This window comes from Myotis lucifugus, unplaced genomic scaffold, assembly GCF_000147115.1.
Source record: "Myotis lucifugus unplaced genomic scaffold, Myoluc2.0 scaffold_56, whole genome shotgun sequence".
Lineage (NCBI taxonomy): Eukaryota > Metazoa > Chordata > Mammalia > Chiroptera > Vespertilionidae > Myotis > Myotis lucifugus.
Window position 1 is genome coordinate 6,612,768 of NW_005871104.1, and position 27,966 is coordinate 6,640,733.

The 27,966-nt window shown below is 51.3% G+C and overlaps 1 protein-coding gene across 16 annotated transcripts in view; it reads left to right on the forward strand.

Annotated features, from left to right (window-relative positions):
- TNIP1 (TNFAIP3 interacting protein 1) overlaps positions 1-27,966 on the forward strand; it is a 50,612-nt gene that overhangs the window by 20,417 nt on the left and 2,229 nt on the right. For 5 of the 16 annotated variants that reach the window (XM_014456181.2, XM_006089127.3, XM_006089125.3 and 2 more), the window contains exons 2-16: positions 2,548-2,719; positions 3,884-4,036; positions 5,314-5,399; positions 6,998-7,078; positions 8,824-9,015; positions 12,773-12,867; positions 14,667-14,787; positions 17,968-18,057; positions 19,838-19,903; positions 20,049-20,180; positions 22,742-22,870; positions 24,400-24,531; positions 26,044-26,169; positions 26,713-26,778; positions 27,322-27,486. In XM_014456181.2, the coding sequence (XP_014311667.1) occupies positions 2,584-2,719; positions 3,884-4,036; positions 5,314-5,399; positions 6,998-7,078; positions 8,824-9,015; positions 12,773-12,867; positions 14,667-14,787; positions 17,968-18,057; positions 19,838-19,903; positions 20,049-20,180; positions 22,742-22,870; positions 24,400-24,531; positions 26,044-26,169; positions 26,713-26,778; positions 27,322-27,486 (1,770 nt within the window). In that variant the 5' untranslated portion in view covers positions 2,548-2,583. Of the gene's footprint in view, positions 1-2,547; positions 2,720-3,883; positions 4,037-5,313; positions 5,400-6,997; positions 7,079-8,823; positions 9,016-12,772; positions 12,868-14,666; positions 14,788-17,967; positions 18,058-19,837; positions 19,904-20,048; positions 20,181-22,741; positions 22,871-24,399; positions 24,532-26,043; positions 26,170-26,712; positions 26,779-27,281; positions 27,487-27,966 lie in introns of all 16 variants that reach the window. The other 11 variants (XR_002829380.1, XR_002829381.1, XM_006089128.3 and 8 more) reach the window with 7 other exon arrangements.

Consider the following 27,966-nt stretch of genomic DNA (forward strand, 5'->3'; position numbering starts at 1 on the left):
TGTCCTTTGCCTCCATGGGGCCCAGCAGGGCGTGGGTGCCTTGAGAAGGGCGTGGGTGTATTCGTCTTCTCTGTTTGTCAGGCTTTCGGGGAGGGGTTCTGCTCACCAGAACTTTATTTTTCATTCTGAACTATGGCAATGTGGACCCTCTGGCCAAAATCCTTGTTATTTCTTATGCTTCAAGGCAGGGGACACTGCCCAGAGGGTACCTAAGAGCCCCATGTTACCCTACAGTCTGGCTTGAACTCCTCTGGCCAGAGCCTTTGGGGAGCTGCTCAAGTGTAGCAGGGGGCAACTGGGCTTTCTTAGGCAGAACTGGCTTTTCATCTCCCCTGTCACCTGCTGGCCATGTAATCCTGGCTCACTTATAACATGAGGCCTCCCTTATAACATGAGGACAATTTAGTATGTATCTTAGGGTCATTTGCAGCTTACCTGAGATAGTGCACCTGAGGTGTTGAATGCCTGGCATGTAGATGATTCATGGATGGTGGCTGTTATCATTAGTCCCTTTTCACTCTTCTTTCGGGGATCACTGTGGGGATAGTGATCTTGGGAGGGAGGTTTCAGGGCCCCAAGTCCTTCTGAGGTCCCAGTGGAGGCCTTTGGAACTCCTTTGTGTTGGGAAGCTCTTTGTAGGTCTGGAGGCTGGATCCGTTTTTCAGCCTCAGAGCCTTTGCACTCACCGTTCTGTCTGCCTGGAGTATTCTTCCCCCAGATATCTGTCTGCATAGCTAGTTCCCTCTCCTCCTTCAGATGTTTGCTAAAATAACCCCTTCTCTGTGAGGCTTTTCCTGACAGTTCCATGTGCAATTAAAGTCCCTGCCTCGTGCTTCCTGTTTAAATTTTGTCCATAGATATTTTCATCACTCCTAATACTGTGTCTGTCAGTCTGTGTATCTGTCTGTCCATTATCTATCTATCTATCTATCTATCTATCTATCTATCTATCAATCAATCACATCCGCCACTAGAATGTAAGCTGCATAAGGGATTTTTGTCTGTTTTGTTAGCTGATAATTTCCCAAAATAGTACCTGGCAAGGAGTAGGTGCTCATTAAATAATTGCTGAATGAATGAACAAATGCAAGAACTAAGTTTCTCTACTAAGTCACAGAACTAGGATTCTAAAATCAAATGAAAGAAAGCAGATGAAATTGAACAGATTAATGTGAAACACTTGAGCAAGTAGTTAGTGGTTTGGTGGAAAATTCATCTGTTCGGTAGAAATGGAAGGGACAGACCATGCATGATATGAGAGTAAAGGAGGAGAGTGATAGTGTCAACTAGTATATTAAATATTAGTCAGGGTTTTTTTCTTCTTTCTTTTTAAAAAAGATGACATACATATAAATGGAACTTGGGATTGCATTGACTGGCTTATCTGTTAGGGCGTAAGCATTTCACTATAAAGTCCTAATTTAGTGAACAACTTTCATTTCCCCTCTGCAGGGAGGGGAAGGGACTGCCCATGATTTCATAGTGAGTTAATGGTTAGACCACTTATTTACTTAGTGTTTATTGGGCACTCTTTTATAGCTAACTAGGAGCCCAGTGCACGAGTTTGTGCACCTTGAAAGGAACTGTAGGCTGCAAGGCTGCAGTGAGCACAGGGGCAGGTCTCGGCCCATCCTCCGAGCCCCAGCCTGTCCCCTCCCGCCGTGGCCCCCAGTCCCCTGTCTGCCAGTAGCCCTGCTCTCGCCGCCACTGCTCCCATGGGCTGATGGCACTGGCCCCACTTGCACCCGCTGACAGCATGGAGTGATTGGGGCTGGTGCCAGCAGCGGGTGCGAGCAGTGGCTGCTGCCCTGATTGCCCCTTAGGAGCAGGGTGAGGTGGAGAAGCCCTGAGGGGCGATTGAGGCTGGCGCCAGGCTCTGGTGCCAGCAGCAGGCGCTGGGTGGGACCGCGGCACACAGGAGCAAAGAATTTTCAGTAACTACCAGAGGCTCACCCCAATGACAGCAACCTGCACCCCACCTTGGTCTGGTGTCCCCACTCACCTGCTCCACCATCCCACACAGCCCAGACCCACCATGTTCCACACTCTGCCATCTGCTGCTGACGCCCACCAAGTTCCACGCACACATCCCCTGGTGGTCAGCGCATGTCATAGTGACCAGTTGTTCCGCCGTTCGGTCTATTTACATATTAGCCTTTTATTATATAGGATACTGTGCTGGGTTCTGGGGATGCTGTGATGCAGGGACCCTGGCCTTCTGGACCCCACCAATAGGACATGAACTCAAGTATTTTTACTCCAAGTCTAGTGCTTTCTTATACTCCATCCACATCGTACTTCATAGTTGATTGCTGTTGCAAAGGAACCAGCAGTGAGTGCAGTGAGGCCGCTGAAAGAGACTGATGCCATTCTTAGGTTGCATTAATAGAGGCAGAGCATCCAGATCAAAGGAGGTGACTGTCTTGCTCTGTTATGCTGTGGCCAGACCAGTCGAAGTGCTATGTTCTCTTCTGGGTTATGGGGACTGCCTCTGGGGCACCTCAATGGCCTGGCCAGCCCCCTGATTTCCTGCTGTTGTCCTTACAGCCAGGCGGGCACCCCGGCAGGGGCTGAGCCACCCTCATGGAAGGGAGAGGACCGTACCGGATCTACGACCCTGGGGGCAGCGTCCCTCCGGGAGAGGCGTCCACAGCTTTTGAGCGCCTAGTGGAGGAGAATTCCAGACTAAAGGAAAAAATGCAAGGGATAAAGATGTTAGGTAAAGCAGACGCTGCACTCTCCCTGCGAGCCATCTCCCTGTAGCCTGCAGTGCCAGCTGGCATATGCCTCCACCCATGTCATCCCTCTGCCCTTCCCGGCCCTGCGCTGGCTCCTGCCCCACAGCTGTGTCTTTATGCACTTCCATAGCCCTGAGTCCCCAGCACCCAAGAGCCATGGTGACAGGACTCAGAATACCCTGAGGGGCTGAGAAAGAGGTGTGGGGTTAGGGAGAGCGAGCTAGAAGGCCCATTTTGTGAATGTGGAAACAGAGTGGCCTTATTTTCCAGAACACCAGCGAAGGGGGAGCTGGCATCATCTGGGCAACCAGGGCTCGGTCCCCAGGTGTTGGAGCAGGGAGCCAAGCTTGGCTTGAAGCAGATGGGAGTAGGTCCCTTGATTTCTCTTTTCCTGGCTTTTGCTCAAGCTGTCCCCACTGCCAAGGAGCTCCACTTGCCTTGCATGACTGTCATCCCCATCCATCAGCACCCAGCTCAGATGCCACCTCCTCCTCCACGACATTCCGTGATTTCCCCGCAGAGGGGTCCCTCTGTCCTCCACACTCCTACAACTACTCCTTTGCCTTGCTGCCACCTTCTCTGGTCTTAGGTTTTGGGGGCGAGCTCAGTTCCCCAATTTTCCAAATGCTTTCTCCTTGCTTCACAGACCGCTGCTTAAAATGGCAGATTGGGGAACGAGGAGTAGAATTGCCTCTTCTCCACCTGTGGGAGAAGGATGACTGAGGCCCAGAGGGTGATTGGCATTATCAAGGGGCTCGTCCCTTAAGACTGCCCCTGACTGTCGGTGCAGGCTGTGGGTGGCCCCTGGGTGCCATGATGGTAGGTTTAAGAGAGCCCTGGCTTTCTGTGGAGTCCCAGCCAGCTGTGGCGGGATGGAGCAGGAAGAGGGAACCAGGGGCCAGGAGTTTGTCCTAGATTCCCCTCCACCCCTTCCCTGATTGCAGGGCCCTCTTCCTTAGGGCCTGTCTCTGATTGTGGGCTAGAATGATGTTCGTCCCACTCAACCCATAAGGCAATGGTGGCAGTAAAGTCCAGGGCCTGGAGCATCCAAAGCCAGGCCGAAGCAGGTTTAGGGGCACAGGGTGGAGAACCCGCGTACAGTGCTGAGTAATTCCTTTTGCTCCTCCTTTCCCCGTTCTTTCCAGGGGAGCTTTTGGAAGAGTCCCAGATGGAAGCATCCAGGCTGCGGCAGAAGGCAGAAGCGCTGGTCCAGGACAGTGAGCTGGGCAAGGACAGGCAGCTGCTCCCACCACCGTCTCCCACTTTGACTTCCTTCGACCACCTGCCTGAGCTCACAGGTCCAAGGGCACCAGCTTGTCCTCTGCCTTTCCTTGTAACTCCCAGCTCCCAAAACCCTCAACAGTGGACCCCTTCCTGTTTAGAAGTCCACATCTCCTCCACTTACCCTTGGGCCACAGGCCATCCTTCCAGTCATGTTTTGGATGGGACTCTGCACTCCCGAGGCCCTCGCAGACATCAGTTATGGATCACAGCAATCCACTGTACCCGAGATATGGCCTCAAGATCTTTATCAGATAAAGATCAGCATATTTATGCAGCAAATATTTAATGAGCAGCTGCTATGTACCAGGCTGAGCACGCCAGGCATCTACTTCAGGTCACTCAGAGTTGGCACATGAGTCAGTAGCTCTCTGGTCTGGCCCCTCTCCTTCCATTTTAAAGCTGGGGAAGCTGAGGCCCATGGAAGAACCTGGCCTTGCCTATCAGCCTGCTGCAGTGTATTTCAGATGTAAGGTTACTTATGTTACCTATTGCTGGAACGTGCTGACTGCGACTAAAGGTTAAAGTCTTGCATGTGGTCACCATGCGTTCCTCTGGCATGTCTCTGGGTCCAGGGCAACGTCTGGGGCCCGGGGGGAAAGGTCTCCACCTGTGGGGCTCAGAGGCCTCCTGCTGCAGCCCCACCCACAGCACCAGCCCAGGCCAGCGTGCCAGCCTTCCTTTTGGCTGGCGGTTACATGGGCTGAATGGACACATGGAGGAAAGTGATGACCTCAGAGTCCACTGTGCCCATCAGTGGGTGTTTCCAGTCTCCACTTGTCCCTTCAGCAATGTTTGCTGAGTCCCAGATTGGTCCGGGCCCATCCCCAGGGTGAGATGTGCAGCTATCCTCAAGGGACTCCCTATGGCAGGAGCCCCAGAAGGTCGGGGGGTGGGGAGCCAAGTGTGAGTCCTGGTTTTTCAGTCACTGGCTCTGTGACTTTTCCAAGCCTTAGTTTCCTTACCTTTAAAATGGGAATTTGGAGCCGCCATGAGAATTGTCTGAGATAATACATATAAAAACGCTTTGTTACTTGTTAATCGTCATCCTGTCATTATTGAGGCAGGTCTGGGGCAGCAGAAAGCAGTGGCCAGCAAGTCCAGGGAAGTTGGTCTCTCTGCCCAAGTTCTGTCCCCGCCATTCCAGGGCCGGTCCCTGGGCCTGGTGGGACCACCTCCCATTTTCCCAGACTCATGGAGGGAACTCGGAGACTGGCCAGGACTGTCCTGGAAGGGGCAGTGTCTCGGCTTTCCTCTTTCCCTACTGCTCATCTGTGTTTTCTCCATTCTCCAGGAAAGGATGCAAATGTCCCAGCACCCCCTGCTGACCCTGCACCCCCCAGTGACAAGCCAGAGCCAGTCCAAAAACCTCCATCCAGTGTAAGTTGCATTTGGAGTCCTGGCTGAAAGCTGCCTGGACTTCGAGGTCCCTTTGGCAGATACAAGGACATGAAGAGAGAGTTGGCGTCTGGAAGCCTAGGTTCTGACTTGCTGGGTGATGTTGGGCAGGCCGATCTCAATCTCTCTGGGGTCTCGGCTTCCCCATCTTTAAATGAAGGTCTCAATTAAAACTTGCCAGGAAGACCCTGCTATGCACAAGGAGTTCCTCCCTTATGCTAAGTCGCAGAATGTGAAGCATGTATCTACCTACTGCACGGTGCTAGGAAGCGGGTGGATGTGACATAGAACTCATTCTCAGAGGGGCTGAGGAATCGCCTCGAGACGTTTTGCTTGGTGTCCTAGGACTGGAAGAGACAAGGGATCGTATCCTGTAGCATCTTTATCCTACAGATCAGGTCCAAAGTGAGAAGAGCATTTTCCACGGTCTCGCAGACAGTGGGGGAAACGTAGAGGTGAATGTGAGGTTTTATAGGACACGGCCAAGATTCAGAGCTGGCTTCCTGGTGGCCATGAGGCTCAGAGCAGAGATCCAGAAGCTGCGAGTGGAGATCCTCCCGTCCATTCCCATCCATCTGCCCTTTCCGAGGGAGGGCTGCAGTCGACTTTGTAGACCAGGTTAATAGCAATCCCAGAGCCAGTTACTAGTTCAGAGGGACCATTGGCCTATCTGTTGGTTGCACAACCAGTACATTCCACTTGGAGTGGCTGAGAGATGAGAAAAAGGCTGGGAGTCTTTTTTTTTTTTTTTTTTAATAGAAATGTCTTTGAAATTTTAATTTTCACATTATGTAACAGATTCCTGACCCCATTCATAAAGCACCAAAGTTCAGACTCAGATTTCACAAATCTTTGTTGTTAATTCTCACCTGAGGATATTTTTCCCATTGATTTTTTTTTTTTTTTTTTTAGAGAGAGAGAGTGGAAGGGAGGGAGGAAGAGAGAGAGAATCGGGTTTTCTGGAGCTGGTTTGGTAAGGCTGGCACAGAACCACCTCTGTGTGGCCGCACTGACTGCTGTCTGTTCTCCATCCGAACAGTCAGGGGACACCTGGACCTGGGAGACAGCTCCGAGGTCGTAATAGGAACATTGGTTTTGCAGGCCTTGGGTTCACCCCCTACTTTTTGCATTAGCTAAGAAAGTACCTTCAGTTTCCTTATCTGACCAAAGGGGATATAACTCACCATAATGGAGTTCATGAAAACATTTTAAGTCTCTGGTGGGAGAGATTTTAAAAGTACAAGTTTAAAAAAGAAAAGATCCTGAAGTTCTGGTGGTTCAAGGTCAGCTAGCCCAATATCCCTGTTCTACGGATGAGGAAACTGGTCACAGAGGGCCTGTAAGCTCAGACCTCACAGTGAGTGGGTTGTGGGCAGACTTGGGATCCTGCTTCATGGTCGCACATGAACTGATGTGTAACCGCCCGGGGAGCGCAGCTCTGCACGGAGGGGCTGCCGGGATGAACTGGATGAGAGAAGAGATTTTTGTCCTTCCGTTCCCTGCCCCTCCCTGCTGCTGTCAGCTGTGGGTTGAGTGTTTTTTCTCTCAGGCAGCCTGTAACTAACTCCCCCTCTGCACAGGGCACATCCTCTGAATTTGAAGTGGTTCCCAACGAGCAGAATTCTCCACCAGAGAGCGGCGGCCAAACCAGAAACATGATGGTGAGTGGATGGCAGGTCCCGGGCACATCCCATGTCTCCTCTCTGTTTCAGTCACCTGGCCCCGGGTCAGAGGCACAGGGTCCCTAGGGCACCCTGGAGTCAATTGGGGACCTATGGGGGGCCGGAGGAGGGGATGCTTCTCGAACATGCAAATCCCTTGCTGGTGACTTCCCTTCTTGGGTCACACAGGCGCCCGATCATTGTGAAAGCCCTGCTGGTCTCCATGAATGCCGGGCACCTCCACACACTATGACTCAGCCTCTGGGCCAGTGGGCTCCTAGAAGGTGGAACAGAAAGGGTCAGGGAGACCCAGAGCAGCTTAGCCAAGCAGTTTACCCTTTTGTGCAGGCTGAGTGTTAGAAAGGTTCTGAGTTTTGTCTCCTGGGAACTTCTGTGCCTTTACCCTGCTCTGTCTCTGAGGGCTCTGAGAAGCTGGTGGAGGCGGCAAGAACCCCCTGCTCAGAAACTATTTGCCCTATGACCTTGGACCAGTAACATTATCTCATTAATAAGTTCCTCCTTAGCCCCACCATGTGCCTAGTCTGTGCTGAGTCAAGACAAGACAGCCTCCCTGCCCTCTGGGAGCTTGTAGGCTAGTTGGGGAGATGAGTGGATGAAGCAATTCATGGACCTTAAATAGAGCAGCTTTTGCCACCTCAAATCCTTTATGAAGAGAGGCAGTGGGGGATGAATGCAGAGTCCAAGAAGCCGCGTTATCTCCTGTTAGAATAAAGTGCTAACAGTATTGCATAGGCACTTACTGAGCATCAGGAAGCCTCGGTTCCAGTCCTGGCACTGCCACTGAGCCACTGGGCGGCTCTGGGCAAGTTCCTGTTCCCTGTAGCTTAGTTTCCCAGCCTGAACCCGGAGGCTCCCCATAGCTCTACCGTCCTGCAACATCCATGTTTAGGGGAGGCCTGCTAGAAGAGTGGAAACGTCGGCAAGGCCAGGAAGGATGAGCAGAGGGGACACTGGGAATGGAGCCATAGGAGGTGTGTGGGGACGGTGGGGTCTCAGATGCCTGGCAGGGTAGCAGTTAGCTGCAAGGGGCCACTCTGGATCCTCAGGCACAGTGTTGGCATAACTAAGGCACTGTCTTTGGAAGGAATGTTCTAGACACAGGAGAGATGGAGAGAGAAAGATTGATTGATTGTTGACATTGGACTCCCTTGCCCACGGTACGCTTCCTTTCTTATGTATGCTACTGGATTGGGTTCTGTGAAATATCTAGATTATGGTTCTTAACCTGTCTTGAGTCTTGGTTCCTCTGAGAAGCTGATGAATGCTGCAGCTATTCCCCAGAAGACACACAATAGACATGAAAGTCAGGCAGCTCTGCTCTGTGTAGCTCCCTTAGCAAGACTCCCTAAGCCAAAGGAGCAGTACTGTGCATGGAGTGAGACCCCTTTCCTGGGCTTGCTGCCTTCACGGGTGTGTGCACATTTGGTAGATGAGGATTCCGAAGCCCAGCAGATGAGCGATCCACCCCCAGGCACTCGGGGAGGCCCAGAGTGTGGGAGGAAAGTGGCTCTGCTGCTGGTAAGCCAACTGCTGGCCTGGGAGTCCCGGTCCTGCCCTGTGAGTCAGCCCCAGACAGGGAACCTGCGTAACTGGAGAATTTCCCTGGGCTGAGCTGGGATCAGAGGGGGAAACTGAGTCATGAGGAATGGGGAAGCAGAAGGAGAATGGCTGGCAGCGCCTACTCAGACCCTGGTAAAGAACGGCCCTGTTCCCCTCCTCGCCAGGAGCTGGGTCCCCTGCCCCACGAGGACAGCAACCTGATGCTCCACCTGCAGCGCCTGGAGACCACCCTGAGCGTGTGCGCCGAGGAGCCGGACCACAGCCAGCTCTTCACCCACCTGGGCCGCATGGCCCTCGAGTTTAACCGGCTAGCCTCCAAGGTGCACAAGAATGAGCAGCGCACCTCCATCCTGCAGGTGAGGCTGGCCGGGAGAGGGTCACCTGGGTGGGCAGTGTGCTTCCCCTCCCTCCTCCTCTGGCTCTTCTTGGGAATCAGGGTACTCGGGGGACTTCTGAGAATGACGTTGCCATTGGGGGCTGACTTTGGGCTTCTTGTTTGGGGTGGTGAGCAGGGTAAGGAAGTTGTGGGAAGGGGTGAGGAAGAGGAAGGAAGTTGGGAAATATGGGATGGGCAATGCAGATTTCATGGTTGGGGGCCGTGGATGTGGGCAGGCTGGGAACAGCCCTGCCTTGTTCTTCACCGACAGGTGGGGAAAGGGAGGGTACCAAGGCAAGAGGACCATCATTATCCCCACTTCACAGGTTGCCCAGCTGGTAGATGGTGCACTTGGGATTTGAACCTCAACCTGTCATATTCCAAAGCCCATGCTCTCCACCACCATCCCAGCTTATCTCCCAGCAGAGGAGGCTTCCTTTCATAACCCTCCCCGTGCCGTGGTAATGAAGCCAGATTGAGTTCTAGGCCAGCCCAGGCCTTGAAGCCATATGGTCCTTGGTTTCAGTAGGGACTCTATTGCTGAATGACCTTGGACAAGTCACTTATCCTCTCTGTCCCGCACTGTCCCTCTCAGTAGCATGGTGCTGGGAGTGCCTGCCTCATGGGATTGCTGGGAGTAATAAATGAAGTCCAGTCTAGAACATTTAAGTGCTCAAAAAGTGGTCACTGTTAGGAGTTGATGATGGCCAGACTGCCATATTGGGCCGGGGGTCTTAGCCTTGAGGGCTTGGGGGTAGGGCAGGATTCACAGATGGCAAAACTGAGGCTCCTAGGGAACCTGCTCAGGACCTGAGCACCTGTCCCCTCAGTGACAAGGCTGTAACTTGAAGTCCCCTGCCTCCCTCCCGGGCCCTCCTACTCCAGTCACCGGTCAGTGGTCTCATTTGTGGCAGCAAACACTCACGTGCCCAGTTAATGGGCGAGAAGTCTACCAGGTGTAACCTCAAGAAGGGCCTAGGTTGACAAGAGCAGAAGGGCATCCAGGCTGGAGACAGTGTGAGGAGAGATGTGGGGAGCAGAGGACCCCAAGGAGAGTGCAGAACCCCCAACCCCCCTCAGGTGAGGGACAAGGGAGGCAAGGCTGGAGGAGTGATTGGAGCCCGAGAGCCAGACTGAGGGAGATTCTCAGATGTCAGCAAGGCTTAGAGGTGTCAAAGCTGAGTTCCGGGGAGGCGAAGCCGGTGCATCGCACGGGTGACAGAATTTTCAGTGTCAACATTTTGGCCTCATCAAAGGGGGTCCTGTCTACCTCTGTTGTTTTTTATACCAGGCCCTTGTTTATTTCCTTCTTAGCTCTTAACATAGTTTGTAATAGTTTTATTGCATTAGGTGGTTTGTTTGCTTTGTGGCTTTTTTCCTTGTACTTCCTGCTGGAATATAAGCCTCACAGGAGGGGCAGGGACTGTCTGTCATATTCATCACTGTATCCCAGTGCCTGGCACTAAATAGGTGCTTAATGCACATTTGGTGAGCAAATGAATGAATGAGTGAGTGAGTGGACTAAGGAACTCACAGGTGAGCTCTGTTAGCCCCTTCAATGGACTGTGACCTTTGTGACAACTCACCTCCGTCAGCTGCTTTGTGCGCAGGGCATTTTCCCAGAAGCTTGGAGGGAACAGCCCTCTAGCCTAGAAAGGTGGACAGCACACCCTGGCCTTCCCTTAGTGTCCAGGAGCAGGACGTTCTGTTCCCTGGAGGCCCCACCCAGGGCTGTGGCATCCTGGGTATTTGCCCCGCCTGTGGGTAGAGGCAAATTAATCCGGTTCCTCTTCATTCATTTGTGGATTTGTTTCTTGGTTTACTCGACAACATTTTCAAGGCCAGCTATGACGCAAGGCTTCTGTTAGGCATTGGAACTAATTACAGTAGTTTTCTGTTTTCTGCCTCTCATGTCCGACCATCCCCAGTTCAGGCTTTGATGCCTTCCCAAGTCTCTCCTGGGAAACAAACAACTCTGAAATCCCTCAGGATAACAAAAGTTTTCCCTCAATCCCTGTGGCAGGGACTCCTCATTTCTGCTCCACAGTTACTTATCGGCCCCTTCATCTTGTGCCCTTTGGATTATGAGGCAACCACAGCCACAGCCACAGCCACAGGAAGAGAGACCAGAGAATGTGCATGGGCCAGCCCAGGACAGACCCTTATCACTTCCACTCACCTTTCCTTGGCCAGAAATAGTCACATGACCACAGCGAGGGGGGAGAGGGGAAGTTTGGGGAGAGACCAGATTAGGGCCTGCCAGATGGAGTTTAACCCCCCTGGTGGTTCTTAACAGCTGTTCAACCTCATGCAAATTAATTCACCTGCCTTAGCCTACTTTAAAAATAGACATGAATTATGTTGCTTTGAGGACACTGTGAGGCTCCTATGATGCAGTGAGTGGAAGAGCACCCAGCCACGTGCCTGGCGCGGTTAGGTGCTCACTCAGTATTTGTTAAAGATTGAGTACTTACTACGACACGGCACAGCACCATTGCTATTCTGCACCGCCCTCCCTTCCCCGTCTGTAATGCCCTCACCTCAAAGCTCTTGGAACACAGGTCGTCAGGTATTATCAGGGGACTGACAGTGCAAAGGTGCTTGCCCTCTCTCGGTCTTGTTTGTCCTCTGAGGGACCCTACGAAGGAGGCAGAGAAGGCGCAGTTGCCCACATTTTGTAGGGGAGGGAACTGTGGCTCAGAGGCTAAGGAAGCCTGGGCCACACCTGAGGAGTTGACCGGATACCCTGTCTTCTGACATGCCATTTGACCACCGTGGAAGCCTCGTCCACTTCCCAAATCGACTAAGCTTGTAGGGCTCTAGGTCTCAGATCTTTACTGGTTGTTCATTCGTTTGGCCATTCAGTCATTCAGTCGTACGTTCCTTCAACAGAGTTAAGTGTCAGCCTGTGTAGACCCTGAGCTGGGCTGGGATCTGGCAGTGGACAAGAGAATGGGGAGGGGTCCCAGGCCTCAGGTTGCTCACAGACTAGAGAGGGTGGGTTGGAGTTGGATATTAAGAAAATGAGGCCGAAACCGGTTTGGCTCAGTGGATGGAGCGTCGGCCTGCGGACTGAAGGGTCCCAGGTTCGATTCCGGTCAAGGGCATGTACCTGGGTTGCGGGCACATTCCCGGTGGGGGATGTGCAGGAGGTGGCTGATCGATGTTTCTCTCTCATCGATGTTTCTGACTCTCTATCTCTCTCCCTTCCTCTCTGTAAAAAATCAATAAAATATATTAAAAAGAAAATGAGGACAAAAATGGCTCTTCAGCTCTCATTGCCACAAGTACCGAGAACAGGGGGCTGTGAGCAAGGATAATGGAGGTGACCCAACTCACTGGGATGTAGAAATCAGGGAGGGCTTCTCCAAGGAGGTGGTGTTTAGGCTAACTTGAAGCAGGAGGAGAAATCGGGAAGGCCTGTGGGGAAGAGTGTTCTAGGATGAGGGAACGGCAGTGAAGGAGGGGAGATGGAGCTCTCTGCCTTGGAGAAAGAAAAGGCCCTTTGGCTGACTCTTGTGTGGGCATCCTCATGGCTGGCTTTATGAGGATGCTTAAAGGAGCTTGGGTGGGCCCAGCGTCTTGGCTCTCAGCCGTCCTGGGAGGGGTTGGGTCAGGCCATGCCAAGGGGCTAATGTGTAGGACTTGGTAGCCCCTGTCCTGTCCTCCAACATCAGTGTGGGTTAGGGATGCACCCCTCCCCTTCCCTTGTCCTCATCTACCCCTCTGCCCTTCAGACCCTGTGTGAGCAGCTTCGGAAGGAGAATGAGACCCTGAAGTCCAAACTGGACAAGGGCCTGGAACAGCGGGATCAGGCTGCCGAGAGGCTGCGGTAAGTCCAGGCTCCTCAGAGCGGGGATGGCCGAGGAGGGGGCGGGTGCATGGCAGTGATTTCTGGGCTGAGGGCTCAGAGGCCTATGGAGCTCTGAGGCCTCTGCCCAGAGCCCTGCTTTGGATGTCTTTGGTTCTTCTTCTTGGGTACCTTGGGGGGTGTCTATTTATAAAGTGCCTTGAGAACTTCAGAAGAAGGTCTGTACAAATTGCACTTCTTCCTTGGGAGCCTACGCCTAAGCTTAGCCTGTGAACCGTGAACAGCTGCTGGCTGGTTGTAGGAGAGCTCAGGACTGTGCTGCCCCCTGCCGGTCATCATTCTGTTCTGCTCTGTATTCCTGAGAACAGCCAGGGCTCCCTCATCAGGGCTAGTGGATCATGGACTTAATTATGCACCAGGATTACTGAGGATCAGGCAAGGCCCCCACTTTACACTCCCACACCTCCCTCCTCTACCAAGATTCTGAGACCGTGGGTCTGAGGCAAGACCTAGGCATCTGCATGTTCCGAAGGGCCGCTGGGATTATGATGTCGGCTGGTCCAGGATCACACTTGAGAAACACCGACCTTGACTGTCAGAACTCGAAGGGCCTGTGAGATCTCGGCAGCTAACCCTTTACCTCATTGTGCAGAGGGAGACTGAGGCCCAGAGAGGCATGTGAGGTCCGGATAGAGCAGTAGTAACGACTGAGCCACCGTGCCACTTTGAATCTGCATATATTTATTTACTTCCAAGTAGTTGGAGTTTTATAGCTCTAAGACTCCATCCATGGATCCAAAAACCCAGGCTGGAGGAAAGATTCCTGACTAGAGAGCAGGTGTACAAAGCTGTGTGACCTTGGGAAAGCCACTTCTCTGTTTTTCTATTACGTGGAAACCCAGCTGGCAAACAGAACATAAATATTTTCCATATTCCAGTCACACTTTTATTATGTCCTGTATCACCTATCTTGTTATTTACTTAAGAATTTTACTTTAATTTGAATCATGTTTGACTTAAAAAAATACTATAAAGAAAGCTTTCACTAAAGTAAATGGAAGACAGCATTACCTCTACTAAGTAAAAGGTAATTCCAATGATAAATGTAGTGAAAATCAGAGGATGTTCTTGATTCTGGCAAAGTACCATTGCCCACTGAAGGCCCTGAGCCTGAAGCCTGCGCGCTCTCTCTCCTTCTCTCTCTCTCTCTCTCTCTCTCTCTCTCAATAAATCATTTTTATTGATTTCAGAGAGAGAGAGATAAAAAAAAACATCAATGATGAGAGAGAATCATCAATTGGCTGCCTCCTGCACTCCCCCTACTGGGGATTGAGCTCACAACTCAGGCATGTGCCCTGACAAGGAATCAAACCGTGACCTCCTGGTTCATAGGTCGAGGCTCAACCACCGAGCCACACCGACTGGGCAGCTATCTCCCTTTTAACAAGGAAGACTGGCGAGTACAAGAAAGATGCTCAAGACATCACGCTGAGACTTTTCCCCTGCTCCACACCGGGAGTTGGAAGATAATTGGGAAGGATCACTAGAGTGTGATCCAGGGTTATTTAATGCAGGTTTGGCTGTGTCCTGAGGATCCCATGTCTGCAGGCATCCCAGTTGGGGAACCCTGCGGTGATGATTGGCGACTCCTAGGGAAGCCCACAGATTGCCACAAGGAGGTTAAGGATGCCTTTTGGTTGCACCAGAGGAAAGCTTTCAGGGTCTTGCCTTACACCCCAGGTCTCAGCTGCAACTCAGATGAATAGTAGGTCCTTAACCCAGAGCCAGCAACGTGATTTCTGTGTTTGCCTCCGACCCAGGGAGGAAAACATGGAGCTCAAGAAGTTGTTGATGACCAGCGGCAAAGAGGGTGTCTGCAGGCGGCCAGGCTCACCCAAGATGGAAGGCGCAGGCAAGAAGGGGGTAGCTGGACAGCTGCAGGTATGTGATCAGAAACTCCTTCCACAGCATCCCACCTGCTGTTGCCAGCCTCCATTGCCACCTCCAGTGGCAGTGAGCTCACTGCCTCCTGCTCAGCCAGTTCCGCTGTTCGAAGGTTCTGGTTGTTAGATGGCTTTTCCTTAGCTTGGCCTGACAGTCCACCTCACTGGAGCTTCCACCGCTCAGTGCTTATTCTGCCTTCAGCCACATGGAACATCCATTCCTTGCAACACACACGCAGGCTGCCAGCCAGGACCATGGCTCTGTGGCCCCCACCAGCCCTCTTCTCCAGGCTGAATAGCTCCAGTTCCATTGCTCAAAGACGGTGGTCGAGTCCTTGGCTCAGTGTGAGCACATTCCCTGAGCACATCCCACTCTTTACAGGGTGACTCCCGAGCGTCAGCATAACATCTCAGACATTCCTGGCTTCTCAGGGGACTCTGCTAAGCTCCTGTGATTGCCCCCGGGAGCCTCTGACATGGAGAGAGGGGGACATGGCCTGGTAATGCCACCAGGCCAGCCCACTTGCCCCCTACCCACCACCGCTGCTGTATCCCTGGCTCACATCCAGTCCCCAGGCAGGAGCTGGCTCCTTGCCCTGTCAGGGCCTTTCGCCTGGCTGCAGGGCTGAGTCCCAGTTTCTTACTAACACGTTTTCCCCTTTAATGGAGTTTAATGGCTGCACAGCAGGACTCAATTGTATTTAATAAGCCCCACACCTATGTAATTGTCCTAGTAAAACTTAATTACTTCTTACTATTGAGTTTACCCAAGACTCAAAAATCCAATCCATCGTCCTGTTTGGATCTCTTTTCCCCTGTAAGGTAGGCAGAGCCAGGATTATTACTCCATTACCCAGCCTTGCCTGGAGGCTGGAAAGCATGACTTTGCAGAGGTCATGTGGCATCACTAACCAAGCTTCCTGCACCACTCGCTGTGAGGCAGACCCGAGGCGGGCCGGGAACCACACTGGGAAGTGGCCATCTCTGCTTCCATTTGCCCCTCCCGTCGGAGTCTGCCTTGTTTGTCCTCTTGTGGAAGTGACTTGGGGACTCCTGATCTCTGGGTTCTTGGGATTCTGTGGGCAGGCCTCTTCACTTTTCCAAAGCCCTTTAATATCACCTCATCTCACTTGACTCCCCAGCAGGCCGGATGGTCTTTCCACCCTGCCCAGAGGAAGGCTCTGTGGGCTTATGGGCAGCGATGAAGCCAGTGCCCTGGAGTCATGTGGGTTGAATGCTGCTGCCACCTTGGACAAGTTACATACTCTCTGGCCTCCGTTTCCTCCTTACATAATGGCGATATTAGCACCTATCTCAGAGGGTAGTTGGAGGGTTCAGTGATGTGCCTATAGAGTAGGTGCAGTGCTTGGCACGTGGTCAGCAGTGAACATTAGCTGTTGCTTTTAATGGCAGATTGGGTGCCAGCAGCCAGCAGTCTGACTCCTCTCTTCTTTGTGGAGGTTAAGAATGTACCCTCTGGGAGCCTGGCACCCCCTTTTTCTCCTTCCCCAGTAATGCTAAGCACAGCTCCCCTCCAGGAGACAGCAGGCTTCTAAGGTCAGGCCCATCTCATCTTTCTCAGAGGAGGTGGTGGTCCCTGGAGGGCTCCCCCAGCTTGCTCCCTTTACTCCCGGTTCTATGGTGTGCTTACAGACTTTAGCCTGCAGGGGGCACTTGAGCCTCCCAAGTTCTGCTCTCAGGGCTCACCCCAGGCCTTAAAGTCCTACAAAACCATGGTTCAATGATCAAAACTAGAAAATACACTTGGGCACAGTACTGTTAACTAAACTGCAGACTTCAGATTTCACCAGTTTTTCACTCATGTTCTTCTGTACCGTGATTCCAGATCCCACATTGTATTTAGTTGTCACGACTCTTTAGTCTCCTCCAATCTGTCACAGATCCCAGGGTTCCTTGTCTTGTCTTTCATAAGATTGACACTTTCGGGTTATACTAGCCATTTCTTTTGTAGAATGTCCCTCAATTTGGGTTTATGGGATGTTTGCCCGTGCTTGGATTGGGGTTATGAATTTGGGCAAGAACATCACAGGAGTCGCACCCTCCTTACTGCATTATGTCAAGTGTCTTATTGCTGTCAACCTTGATCATGTGGCTAAGTGGGTGTTTGTCAGCTTTCTCTATATAAAGTGATGAATTTCTCTCTGAAATTATTAAACACTTATTTTTAGGAGAAACTTGGAGGCTATGCAAATGCCCTGTTTCTCCTTCTGCTTTCGCTCACTAGCTTCGGTATCCATTGGTGACTCTCACTGCAGTGATTAGGAGAGCTGTAGTATTATGATGGCAGTTTTGCATTTCCCTCATTCTTTCCACAGTCACTAATTGGAATTCTTCTGTAAGGAAGAGTGCTCCTTCTCCCCATTTATTTAATTATTCAGCTATATTTTCCTACCACTATGGACTCAAGGATATTTATTTTATTCTTTGGTTTATAACCCAATATTATCACGATTTTATTTTTCTGGTTTACATTGTTCCAGCTTGGCTGTGGGAAGCTCTTTCAAGTTGTCTCCTATGCCCCTTTGACAGGCTGTTATTATTATCATTATTTTTTTGGCACTTCTTTACTTTCTGACACCATGAGATGCTCCAAACCCATTCCCTGCCCCAGCCCTAGAATTAACCCCTTGTCCAAGGAGTCCTGTTCCTGGTTGTTGGAGAATGGTATTTAGGAACCAAGATCTGGGTCTTAGGTGTGCTCGTTGCTACTGGAGTGTCACTGCTTTAGGCTCTCTCAGAGAACAGAGCTAGGAAGTATGTGTACCTGTACTAATGACATATACATCTTTATTTTTGTATCTTTCTAAAAACATTTTAAAATAATTGTTTTATAAAACATTTAAAAATATATAACTCTTACCTCCAGGCCAGAGGATTTTGGGTTGACATGGGGATGGAGGAGGGGAGAGCAGTTGGCAGTGCCTTAGAGACAGAGCTTGAGCAGGGAAAGAAGTGGCTGTGGGAGGAGGACGGGAGGAGGGCCTAGGAGCCCCTGTGGACTTCCCGAGGGGGTTTAGTCATGGCTGGGATGTGTAGCAGTGTCCTGGTGGGTGGGAGGGTAGAGAGGTGGGGACAAACGGCTAGGTGAGGAGCCTTAGATCCGTGAGAGTATTGTTATTTGAAGCTTCGCTAAAGGCCCCTCTGTGTTTCTCCCCAGGCTAGTGCAACAGCAAGTAAGATCCCAGAGGCGGGAGCCTTGGGTGCAGCTGAGAAGAAGGTGAAGATGCTGGAGCAGCAGCGCACAGAAGTAGGTGGCCTCCTAGGACCCACAGGACTAAGGCCCTCCCTTGTCCCCTGGCTCTGGTTAGTCCGAGGTCACCATGGTGAGCTGCCATGGTGACCACTGAACCATCTGCCCATAACTCGCTGGACTTTTCTTAAATCTTCACCTGAGGATATGTTTTCATTGATTTTGAGGAAAGGAGAGAGAGAGAAACATTAATGTGAGAGAGAAACATGGACGGTTTGCCTCCTGTATGTGCCCCAACTGGGGATCAAACCTGCAACCGAGGCATGTGCTTTGACCAGGAATCGAACCAGCAACCTTTTGGTGTATGAGTTGACACTCCAACTAACTGAGCCATCCAGCCAGGCTGTCCTGGAATCTTGTCTCTTGGTCAGTCCCCTTGCCCACAAGGGTCACTCTGAGGAGGTGGCATTTGGGGCACAGCCGCCTAAAATTGTTGGCAGGGGAGGGGTAATTTAGGAAGGCTAAACCTGAATGGTGGAAAGAGGTTGTGATAAGGTGGGTGAGTTTCAGCCTCAGGAATGGGGAGCTTGGGGTTCATCGGTCACCTTGCGACTGGTTTGGGGGGGGACTGTCATAGAGGGAGATCCCACGCCTTGTGGCACTGCTTCTAACCAGCTGAGAACCCCCAGATCGAGGCTATTTCCTTGTCTCATGCCTGTTCCCCCTCCACCTCCCACCCCCAGGTGGAGCCCAGCCCCCTTTGTTCTCTGAGCCCCTCCTCTCTGCGGTGCTCCATCCTTCTCCTGGTCCTGGGCCTTTCTGCCTCCCTGGCCCCAGCACATTGGGAAGGCAGGCTTCATTAGTCCTTTGCCTATGTACATATTAATTTTAGTTTCCTGCTTGCATTGCCCTAAGGTATTTTTTTCTGATTAACAAAGTAATATAATGTTCATTATAAAAAGATTGAGAATCTCACCTCCTAGAGTAACAATTAACGGTTAGTAACAATTCATTACGTATTCCTTGTTTTCGTCTATGTACTCACTAATGTATAATCTGGTTTTTAAAATAGCAGAAAAAATTGTACGTATTGCATTACAAATTTCTTTTTTTCTTTAAAATAAACTATAACTAAGGATGCACATATATATGTACATATGTATATACCTTTAATATATATGTATATATTTAATATATATATTTCTTTAATTCTGAGTACTTTTTATTTTATGTTTCTGAAATTGGGATACCCTTTCCCATCATTTTATTTGTGATGTAGGATTGTTTTCGGTCCTGGAGGAATTGTTATATCGAGAGTATGACAAATAAGTAGTGTCACCTTAGAACTGAGGCAGCATATTAGGTTTTCTGAACAACTGCATGGCATTCTGCTTCTGATTACCCTGTAATTTCTGTCACCCATCTCCTGTGCCTAGGTTGGCCTCTAGATTGTTTTGTAATACAAACGTTGAAATGATCACAATATACATATATTTTTATGCTTCTTTTGGTTACTATTTTTAGAGTAGAATTACGGGGTTATACATAGTCCCAAACTGCCCTCTAAATGGGGGTGTGTTTCATAATTCTACACCGAACTGATATACTGTTTTTGTGTCTTGGTGTTAGTCTCGCTGCCCTGGAAGGATAAAATGTGGCGGTTGATAGAGGGACTCTCTTTGAGGAGCACTGAGTTTTATTGAGAAGCAAGAGACTGAGGCAGTGTCTGTAGCCAGCGTTCGCACACACTGTGCGCTGCTGGGGAAGCTGGTGTGCGTGGAGTTGGCTGTCTGTGGTCCTCTGCTTATCCCCTGCTAACCCCGCTCTCTCCCCACAGCTGCTTGAAGTGAACAAACAGTGGGACCAGCATTTCCGGTCCATGAAGCAGCAGTACGAGCAGAAGGTAGTGTGGGAGTTACGGGAAGTCAAGGCTGAGCCCAGGTTCTCAGCTGTTGTCAGCGCATCCCCCCCCGCCGCCGTCCTGCTCAGCAGCGTTGTCCCTTGGACAGTCACGCTCACGCACCCCCTCCCTCTGCCTCTGAACCCAGATCACTGAGCTGCGCCAGAAGCTGGCGGACCTGCAGAAGCAGGTGACTGACCTGGAAGCTGAGCGGGAGCAGAAGCAGCGTGACTTTGACCGCAAGCTTCTCCTGGCCAAGTCCAAGATTGAAATGGAGGAGGCAAGTGTGGCTGCTGGGCCCTGGGGGTTTGGCTCGGGGAGGCCTGCTCCTCCCTCCCCAGTGGAGTAAACAAGCCAGGATTCCAGCTCCGGCTCTGGTGCAAAGGGCTGTGTGGCCACAGGCAAAAGCACTTTCCTTCCCCTTGCCCCAGTTTCCCATCTACACATTGAGAAGATTGGATTAGCCATTGCTTTTCATATTTTCTTATTTTCTAACAGAACTTTTTGTTCAATTAAAATCTGTGGGCTAGGGAAGCACAGAATAGAAAAGAGAGAGAAGCAGGCCGGCTCTGGGGCACTTGATGGGGTGGGTGCTGTTGAGTGTTTGAGTTGTGATGGCTCTTGGTTGGGGACAGAGTTTCCTTATTCATTCATCTAGTCCAGTGATGGCAAACCTATGACACGCATGTCAGAGGTGACACACGAACTCATTGTTTTGGTTGATTTTTCTTTGTTAAATGGCATTTAAATATATAAAATAAATATCAAAACTATAAATCTTTGTCTTACTATGGTTGCAAATATCAAAAAATTTCTATATGTGACACGGCACCAGAGTTAAGTTAGGGTTTTTCAAAATGCTGACACGCCGAGCTCAAAAGGTTCGCCATCACTGCTCTAGTCATTATTTAACAGATCATACACTGCTGGGCGGAGAGACTCAGTGCTGAACCGTCCAGTACCCGCTTTGAGGGGGAAGAGACGCTAAACAACTGATTACAGAAGCAAATAAGCTGAAGCGTGTTAAATACTACACAGGAGAAGTGACAGGGACTGGGAGGGGCAGGAAGAGGCATCAGATTCAGTCATGGGGCCAGGAATCTGCCCCCTGAAGAAGCAGCATCTGATCTGTCCTCCATGTGACTGATCCCAGCCAAGGCCCTCGGGTTCCTGTTACGGCTGAAAGAGGAAAGGCCGCCTGACCCGCAGATTTCTGGGAGATTTTATTTATATCGTGTTGCCTTCCCTTTCATGGGAACGGCCCAGGCTATTATTGTTTAGCTTCAAAATGGACATTTTCAACACAGTTTGCATTTCAGAGTTCCCTCTCATCAGCATAGGACACTCAGGGGCCTTGTCTGGGCTGTCGCCTGCCTCCGTGACCACCCCTCCCTTGAAGATGAGGATTAGGCAGGACACTGCCTATCTTTTCTCTTCAGTGCAGTCACATCTTGTGACTGTCGGCCTGTGACCCCTAGCTCTTTGGTCCCTTCTCCTGGCTCACATCAGTAGGTAGACACGTCCCTGGATCTGACAGCACCTCCCTCTCAGCTGGGGGGAGGTGGGATGTTTCGAGACACAGCACAGCCCTGTAGATAAGGGCACATGGCGATAGAGGCCGTGCTAATCCTGGAGCCTCTTCAACAGGAGTCCAGACCGGCTCCCACCCGTTCTGACCAAGGCTGCCCTCGGCAACCTCTGGCTGCCTGTCCCTATTTTAAACACTTCCTGTGACTTGCAAGGTGAGAGAGAGCACTGGAATTAAGACACCTGGGCTCTAACCCCAGCTCACTGTGTAGCCTGGGAGAAATCATCTCCCCTCTCTGCACAGTCATTTCCCATCACACAAAGGGGCTAGGACTTGATGCTCTCTAAGGGCCAATCCAGCTGTGGCCCTGCAGTGACGGGGCCCTGATTGTTCCATAGTGGGTGTTGGAGCAGTGCTTCCACCTTGAAGCCTTCCCTGATTTCTTCTTGGCTATTGCCCTCTCTCTTTAACCTTACAGGACGGACTGTTTCTCTGTGTAGGAACACTTTCTGCCTTATGCTACTTTTATTTCTTTGAGTGTTTTCTCTCCTCTAGGTTCAGAGACTAAAAAGCAGAAAGATCTTTTAGAGATTCTTCGTGGTTTCTCACTTTCTGTGTCACAGAAGATCCCTGTGCAAATCTGACAGAAACTATGGCTTTTCTCCCTAGAAAATTGTACAGGCAAAATTTTACACTGTTTTGGGGCTCACAGACTTCCTGAGGTCCATGTGTGACTCACGTTAAGAACTCCTTGCCCTGGCCAGTGTGTCTCAGTGGTTAGAGCGTCAGCCTGTGCACCGTAGGGTCTCAGGTTCGATTTCTGGTCAAGGGTGAGCACCTAGGTTGCAGGTTTGATCCTCGCCCCCAGTCGGGGCACATGCAGGAGGCAGCCAATCTCTCACATCAATGTTTCTCTCTCTCTCTCTCCCTCTCCCTCCCTTCCACTGTCTCTAAAAATCAAAGGGAAAAAAATATCCTCAGGTGAGGATTAACAGAAAAACAAAAACAAAAGAAACTCCTTGCCTATGGCGGATAGGTAAGCTTAGAACAGAGCGGGCTGTGACAGTGCCCCAGGTCTCAGCTGGTGGAGGAGCTGGTGTCAGAACCCAGCGCCTTTCACTCAACCAAAGTGCCTCTTCTTTGAGGTCAGGCCCTTTGGGCATTACTGCTCTGACCCCAGGTGCCTTGTGTGAGCACAGTGAGGGCTGCGGAGTGAGAGCAAGAGAGGAGGCGTGCCGGAGAGGTGGGCGGCCGTGCAGGGAGTCCCAGTCTCCTGCACCGGCTCCAGCTTACCCACCCTGTGCTCCCTGCAGACCGACAAGGAGCAGCTGTCAGCAGAGGCCAAGGAGCTGCGCCAGAAGGTCAGGTATCTGCAGGATCAGCTGAGCCCTCTGACCCGGCAGCGGGATTACCAGGAGAAGGAGATCCAGCGGCTCAACAAGGTAGGCGCCTTGGTCCTGGTCCCTCGGGCACCAGAGCTTCCCTAAGCCCAACTCCCACCAGCGCCCAACCCTCAGCTCAGGAGGGGCAGGTCTGGGTCAAGGCATGGGTGCTGCGGGCCTGGTGTCACCCGAGGTTCCCACCTCTGCCTTCTCCTCCCCGCGTACAGTGGCCAGCCCTGGGACGAGCCTGTGCTCGCTCCCCTCCTGCCCTTTACGTGCCATTTCCTCACTCAGTGCCACCCTGCTCATGGTTCAGGTGCAGCGAGGCCTCCCACAAAAACGAGGTCACCCTGTTCTGCGCAACTTCTTTCCCGCTCCTTCTCGCATTTTCTTGTGATTACTTATTTAACATCTGTCTTCTCATGCAGTGGTGGGAGGTGCGCGTCTTCACAGGGACACATACCCCCAGTGCCTGGCACAAAGCACATGCTCAGGGAATACTCGCTGATGGGAGTGAGTGAGCACAGGCCCCGGGGGTTCCCACCCTTGTGAAGTAGGACCCAGGAGACAGGGCGCCCGGGGTGGGCTGGGGAAAGCAGAAACCCTCTCCTCTGAGTCAGGCGAGTGGCAGTGAACGGCCAGGTCTGTACCCTCTCTGGGCCTCCACGTTGCCATCTGAATCCTCCCTGGACTCATTCTGGCCCTGCCCACCTTCCAGTGCAGGGAGGATGAAAGGGAGCCCTAGCCTCCCCTCGCAGCATCCCGAGTCGACTCTTGACTCTGCTTTGTTTCTGGGGGAGTCAAGCAGACCAAGTGGCGGACCCCATCCAAGTTGGGGGAGGTTTCCTTGACCTCCGTGCCATCCAGGAAGGCACCTTGGGCAATGCTGCCACGTGCAGGGCAGGGCCCTGCTGTCCAAGGGGCTGAAGCTGAGGTGGGGATGAGGGTGGCCAGTCGTGAGAGGTGTTCCAAAGTTCTCGCCTAACAAGTTAACGGGTCTGAAGGAGAAAACCAGTTAATAGAAACCTTTTAAGAGGTGAGCAAGTTGAAATTAAAATCCAGTCTAATCTAACTCCAGGAGAGAGGAGGATGGAAGGGTTGGTTTAGTGGGAATGGGTTGTAAAAGCTGACGGATCTCAGGCCAGGCCAGACTGAAGATTCTCCGGAGGGACTTAATATTCCTTCTAGGTCTGGGTGCTGGGCTTGAGCCACACCTGCTCCGGGAAAGGGAAATTCTCCCTTCTTCATGAAGTTTAGGCTGCTGGTTAATAGCACACACTGGATTTGAATCCCCACGTTGCCACTTGCTGTGTGGCTTTGGACAAATCACTTCAGGTCTCGGAACCTCAGTTTTCACATCTGTAAAATGGGGATGATAGCCTTTTCTTCCTGGGACTGTGGAGAGGATTCAGTGAAATGATGTGTGCATAGTATTAATGACTAGGGTAGCATTTATTAAATAGTACTGGTAGTGGTGGTTATTGTTATCATTATTGTCAGGAAGGGGGTCCCTAAGGATGACCCTGTCAGTGGAACCTGACTTTCAGGGCTTCTGCTGATGGACCCATCTTCTCTCTTCCTGGTCTCAGGCCCTAGAGGAAGCACTGAGCATCCAGGCCTCCCCATCGTCTCCACCAACAGCCTTTGGGAACCCAGAAGGAGCTGGGGGCCTCCTCAGAAAACAGGAGCTGGTCACGCAGAACGAATTGCTGAAACAGCAGGTGAGCCCTGGGGGGAGGCCAGGTAGGAAGGAGGTGGTAGTGGGAGCTGGAGCATCCTGAGCACCCAGGATGAGCTTGGCATCACGTGGAAGCAGTTATTGGTAGTCCACTTCCTGCCTTTGGCCAGGACCCCGGCCTGGTTATAGGTTCATCCTTTCCAGCATTGTGTCCCTAACTAGTCATTGCTCTACGATTTAGCCATCCTTACCCCAACTATGCCATTATCTACCTAGTATTTTAAGAATAAGTTTTACATAAATTACTTTCAATAAATGTAATTAAAAAGGAGCTTTATATCACTATCATAAATAGAAAAACCTGTTTGTTATTTTCCATAAATAAAAAACTAGCTGCCGCAAGCAAAACAGTGTTATTAAACTTGAGCCGGATACTCTTTCTGATGAAGACTCTGAACTTGAGTCCTCATTCCCTTCCCGTTGCGGGCACATCCCCAGTAGGAGATGTGCAGGAGGCAGCTGATCGATGTTTCTCTCTCATCGATGTTTCTGACTCTCTATCTCTCTCCTTTCCTCTCTGTAAAAAATCAATAAAAAAATATATTACAAAAAAAAAAAAACTAGCTGTAAGCAAGCAAAACAGTGTTATTAAACTTGAGCCGGATACTCTTTCTGATGAAGACTCTGAACTTGAGTCCTCATTCCCTTCCCTTAAGGCAGTGGTTCTCAACCTTCTGGCCCTTTAAATACAGTTCCTTGTGTTGTGACCCAACCATAAAATTATTTTCATTGCTACTTCATCACTGTAATGTTGCTACTGTTATGAATCGTAATGTAAATATCTGATATGCAGGATGGTCTTAGGCAGCCCCTGTGAAAGGGTCGTTCGACCTCCAAAGGGGTCGCGACCCACAGATTGAGAACCACTGCCTTAAGGGAAACTAACACATACCAGAAAGGCCTTAAAGACATACTAGCATAAAACAGACTTTCTCCTCAAGGGACGGGAGGTTTGAAAGGAGGTTGAAAAGGTCACGCTGTCCCATGTGTTTCCATGTGATGCCATGCAGGTCCCAGCCTCTTCCCTGCCAGGCTCCCGGGAGCCGTGGGAGAGCTTTGTAAGCCTTTACTCTCAGAAGGTCTTCCATCCACACTCTGGTCCCATAGCTCTATCTCCCCTAGGGGCATCAAGAGGCAGCAGATAGATGATGTTTCTCATTCATTGCTGTTTCTAGTTCTCTATCCTTCTTCCTTCCTCTCTCTCTAAAAGTCAATAAAAACATATTTAAAAAAATAATGTATCTAAGACATAGTAAATAAATAAATAAAGTAAATTAGGGGGATCCAGAACTACTTTGTTTGAAGATGGGGGTGGGGCTGGAGGAGTACACATTCCCCACTCCATGGGGGCTGTTGAGATGGGGTGACACCAGCTCCGATGTCTGTGACTCTCAGCAGCCAACCCAGGATTCTGGGCCTCAGCAGGTCTGAGCCTCCACTCAGAGCTGTCCCTCTCCCTTCACCCCTTCCCTCTCTCCCCTCCTCACCCCTGCAGGTGAAGATCTTTGAGGAGGACTTCCAGAGAGAGCGCAGTGATCGGGAGCGCATGAATGAGGAGAAGGAAGAGCTGAAGAAGCAGGTAGAGAAACTGCAGGCCCAGGTCACCCTGTCAAACGCCCAGGTGAGAAGAGCTGGCCCGAGGAAGGGGCCATTGGCCTGCCCTCGGGACGGGGGCATGGATTGCAGGGTCCCTGGATGTGAGCCTGGATGTCAGGGCACTCACTGCTTTTCCTTCCAGCTCTGCTATAAGTTTCTGTGGATTTCAGGGGGACATGCCCACCCCGCCCCTAACCTCTAGCTCTGCTTTTCCACAGTCAGTTTTGGTGCCTTTAAAGAGCAAATTCGGGGATTGGCCCTGAGCCCCCCATTGTCTCGCAGAATGCACCTGGAAAATGTTAATGGGGAAGCGCAGAAGCAGTGAGCGCACCGGACGCCTCCCGACCGGTGTTCAGACCTCCCACAGTGAGCAGGCCTTACTGGTAGCCCCCGGCCTGGGCTGTGCTCTGCTCCACAGGGTCCTTCCCCAGGGCTGGGCCAGGCAGGACACGCTGGTGTCCACGCTGGTGCATCAGCCCATCAACCCTGGGGCTGCTGAAGGCTGGATCCAGGCTTGGCTCGGAAGCACCTGGGCCAACAGTCTTCTCTCCCTCCTTTCTTCCCTCAGCTAAAAGCATTCAAAGACGAAGAGAAGGCGAAAGAAGCCCTCAAACAGCAGAAGAGGAAAGCAAAGGTGAGGGGGCTCAAGGAGGAAGCAGCCTCGACTTCACTGACCTTCCTCAGAGCTACAGTCTGATGGGAGAGGCAGTGTTTGCTCAGGTGCCCAGCTAACTAATGAGCAATGCAGTAGAGCGCTTAGAACAGGACTTGGGACGGAGTAAGTACTCAGGTCACATTAGCTGTCGTCATTGTTGCTCTTCCATGCCATGTGCCAGCCTTCTGTGCCCATTTCCTTCAGAGAACTAACATTCTAGAGCAGCAGTTCTCAACCTGTGGGTCGAGACCCCTTTGGCGGTGGAACGACCCTTTCACAGGGGTCGCCTAAGACCATCCTGCATATCAGATATTTACATGACGATTTATAACAGTAGCAACATGACAGTTATGAAGTAGCAACGAAAATAATTTTATGGTTGGGTCACAACATGAGGAACTGTATTTAAAGGGCCAGAAGGTTGAGAACCACTGTTCTAGAGGATGAGAGATGAGATGGTGTCCCTGGGGATGGCCCTGCAGCCTGTCACAGGCCAGAGCCAGACATCAGCCTTTCTTGCAGGCCTCGGCAGAGCGCTACCACGTGGAGCCCCACCCATACTTCGGGTACTATGGTCCGCCCGTGCCACATCACGGCTATGAGGAATGGTCCCAGATCCGCTACCCCCCGCCCCCCATGGCTATGGAGCACCCGCCCCCACTTCCCAACTCGCACCTCTACCCTATGGTGAGTCTGTGTCCCTCCTTCACCCCAGGACCCACACAGGGCCACCCCAGACACTTTCCAGAGGGCAAAGTCAAGCGAGGGTGTCAGAAACTCCACTCTGGGCTTCTTCCTAACAGCATCGTGCTGTGCGGGCGGATGTCCAGGGCCCGGCTCTGGCCTGCTATCCCAGGGGCAGGACTCCAGCCCAGAGCCACGATGTAGGACAGAAAAGGCTGAGAAAGGGGGCTGGGTAGCAAGGAGGACTCCCTCCAACCAACCAGGCCAGGGTGTCAGAGTGTGGGTTTACTTTGTCTTCTAACTTCCACATGTGGTCAGGCACCACAGTTCCTCACATGCATTCTCTCCCTCCCCTTTTTCTCCTTCTTCTCTTTCTTCAGTTTCCTTTTCTCTCTTCCTCCTCCTCCTCCTCCTCTTCCTCCTCCTTCTTCTTTTTTCTTCTTCTTCTTCTTTTCTCTCTCACTCTCTCTCTCTCTCTCTCTC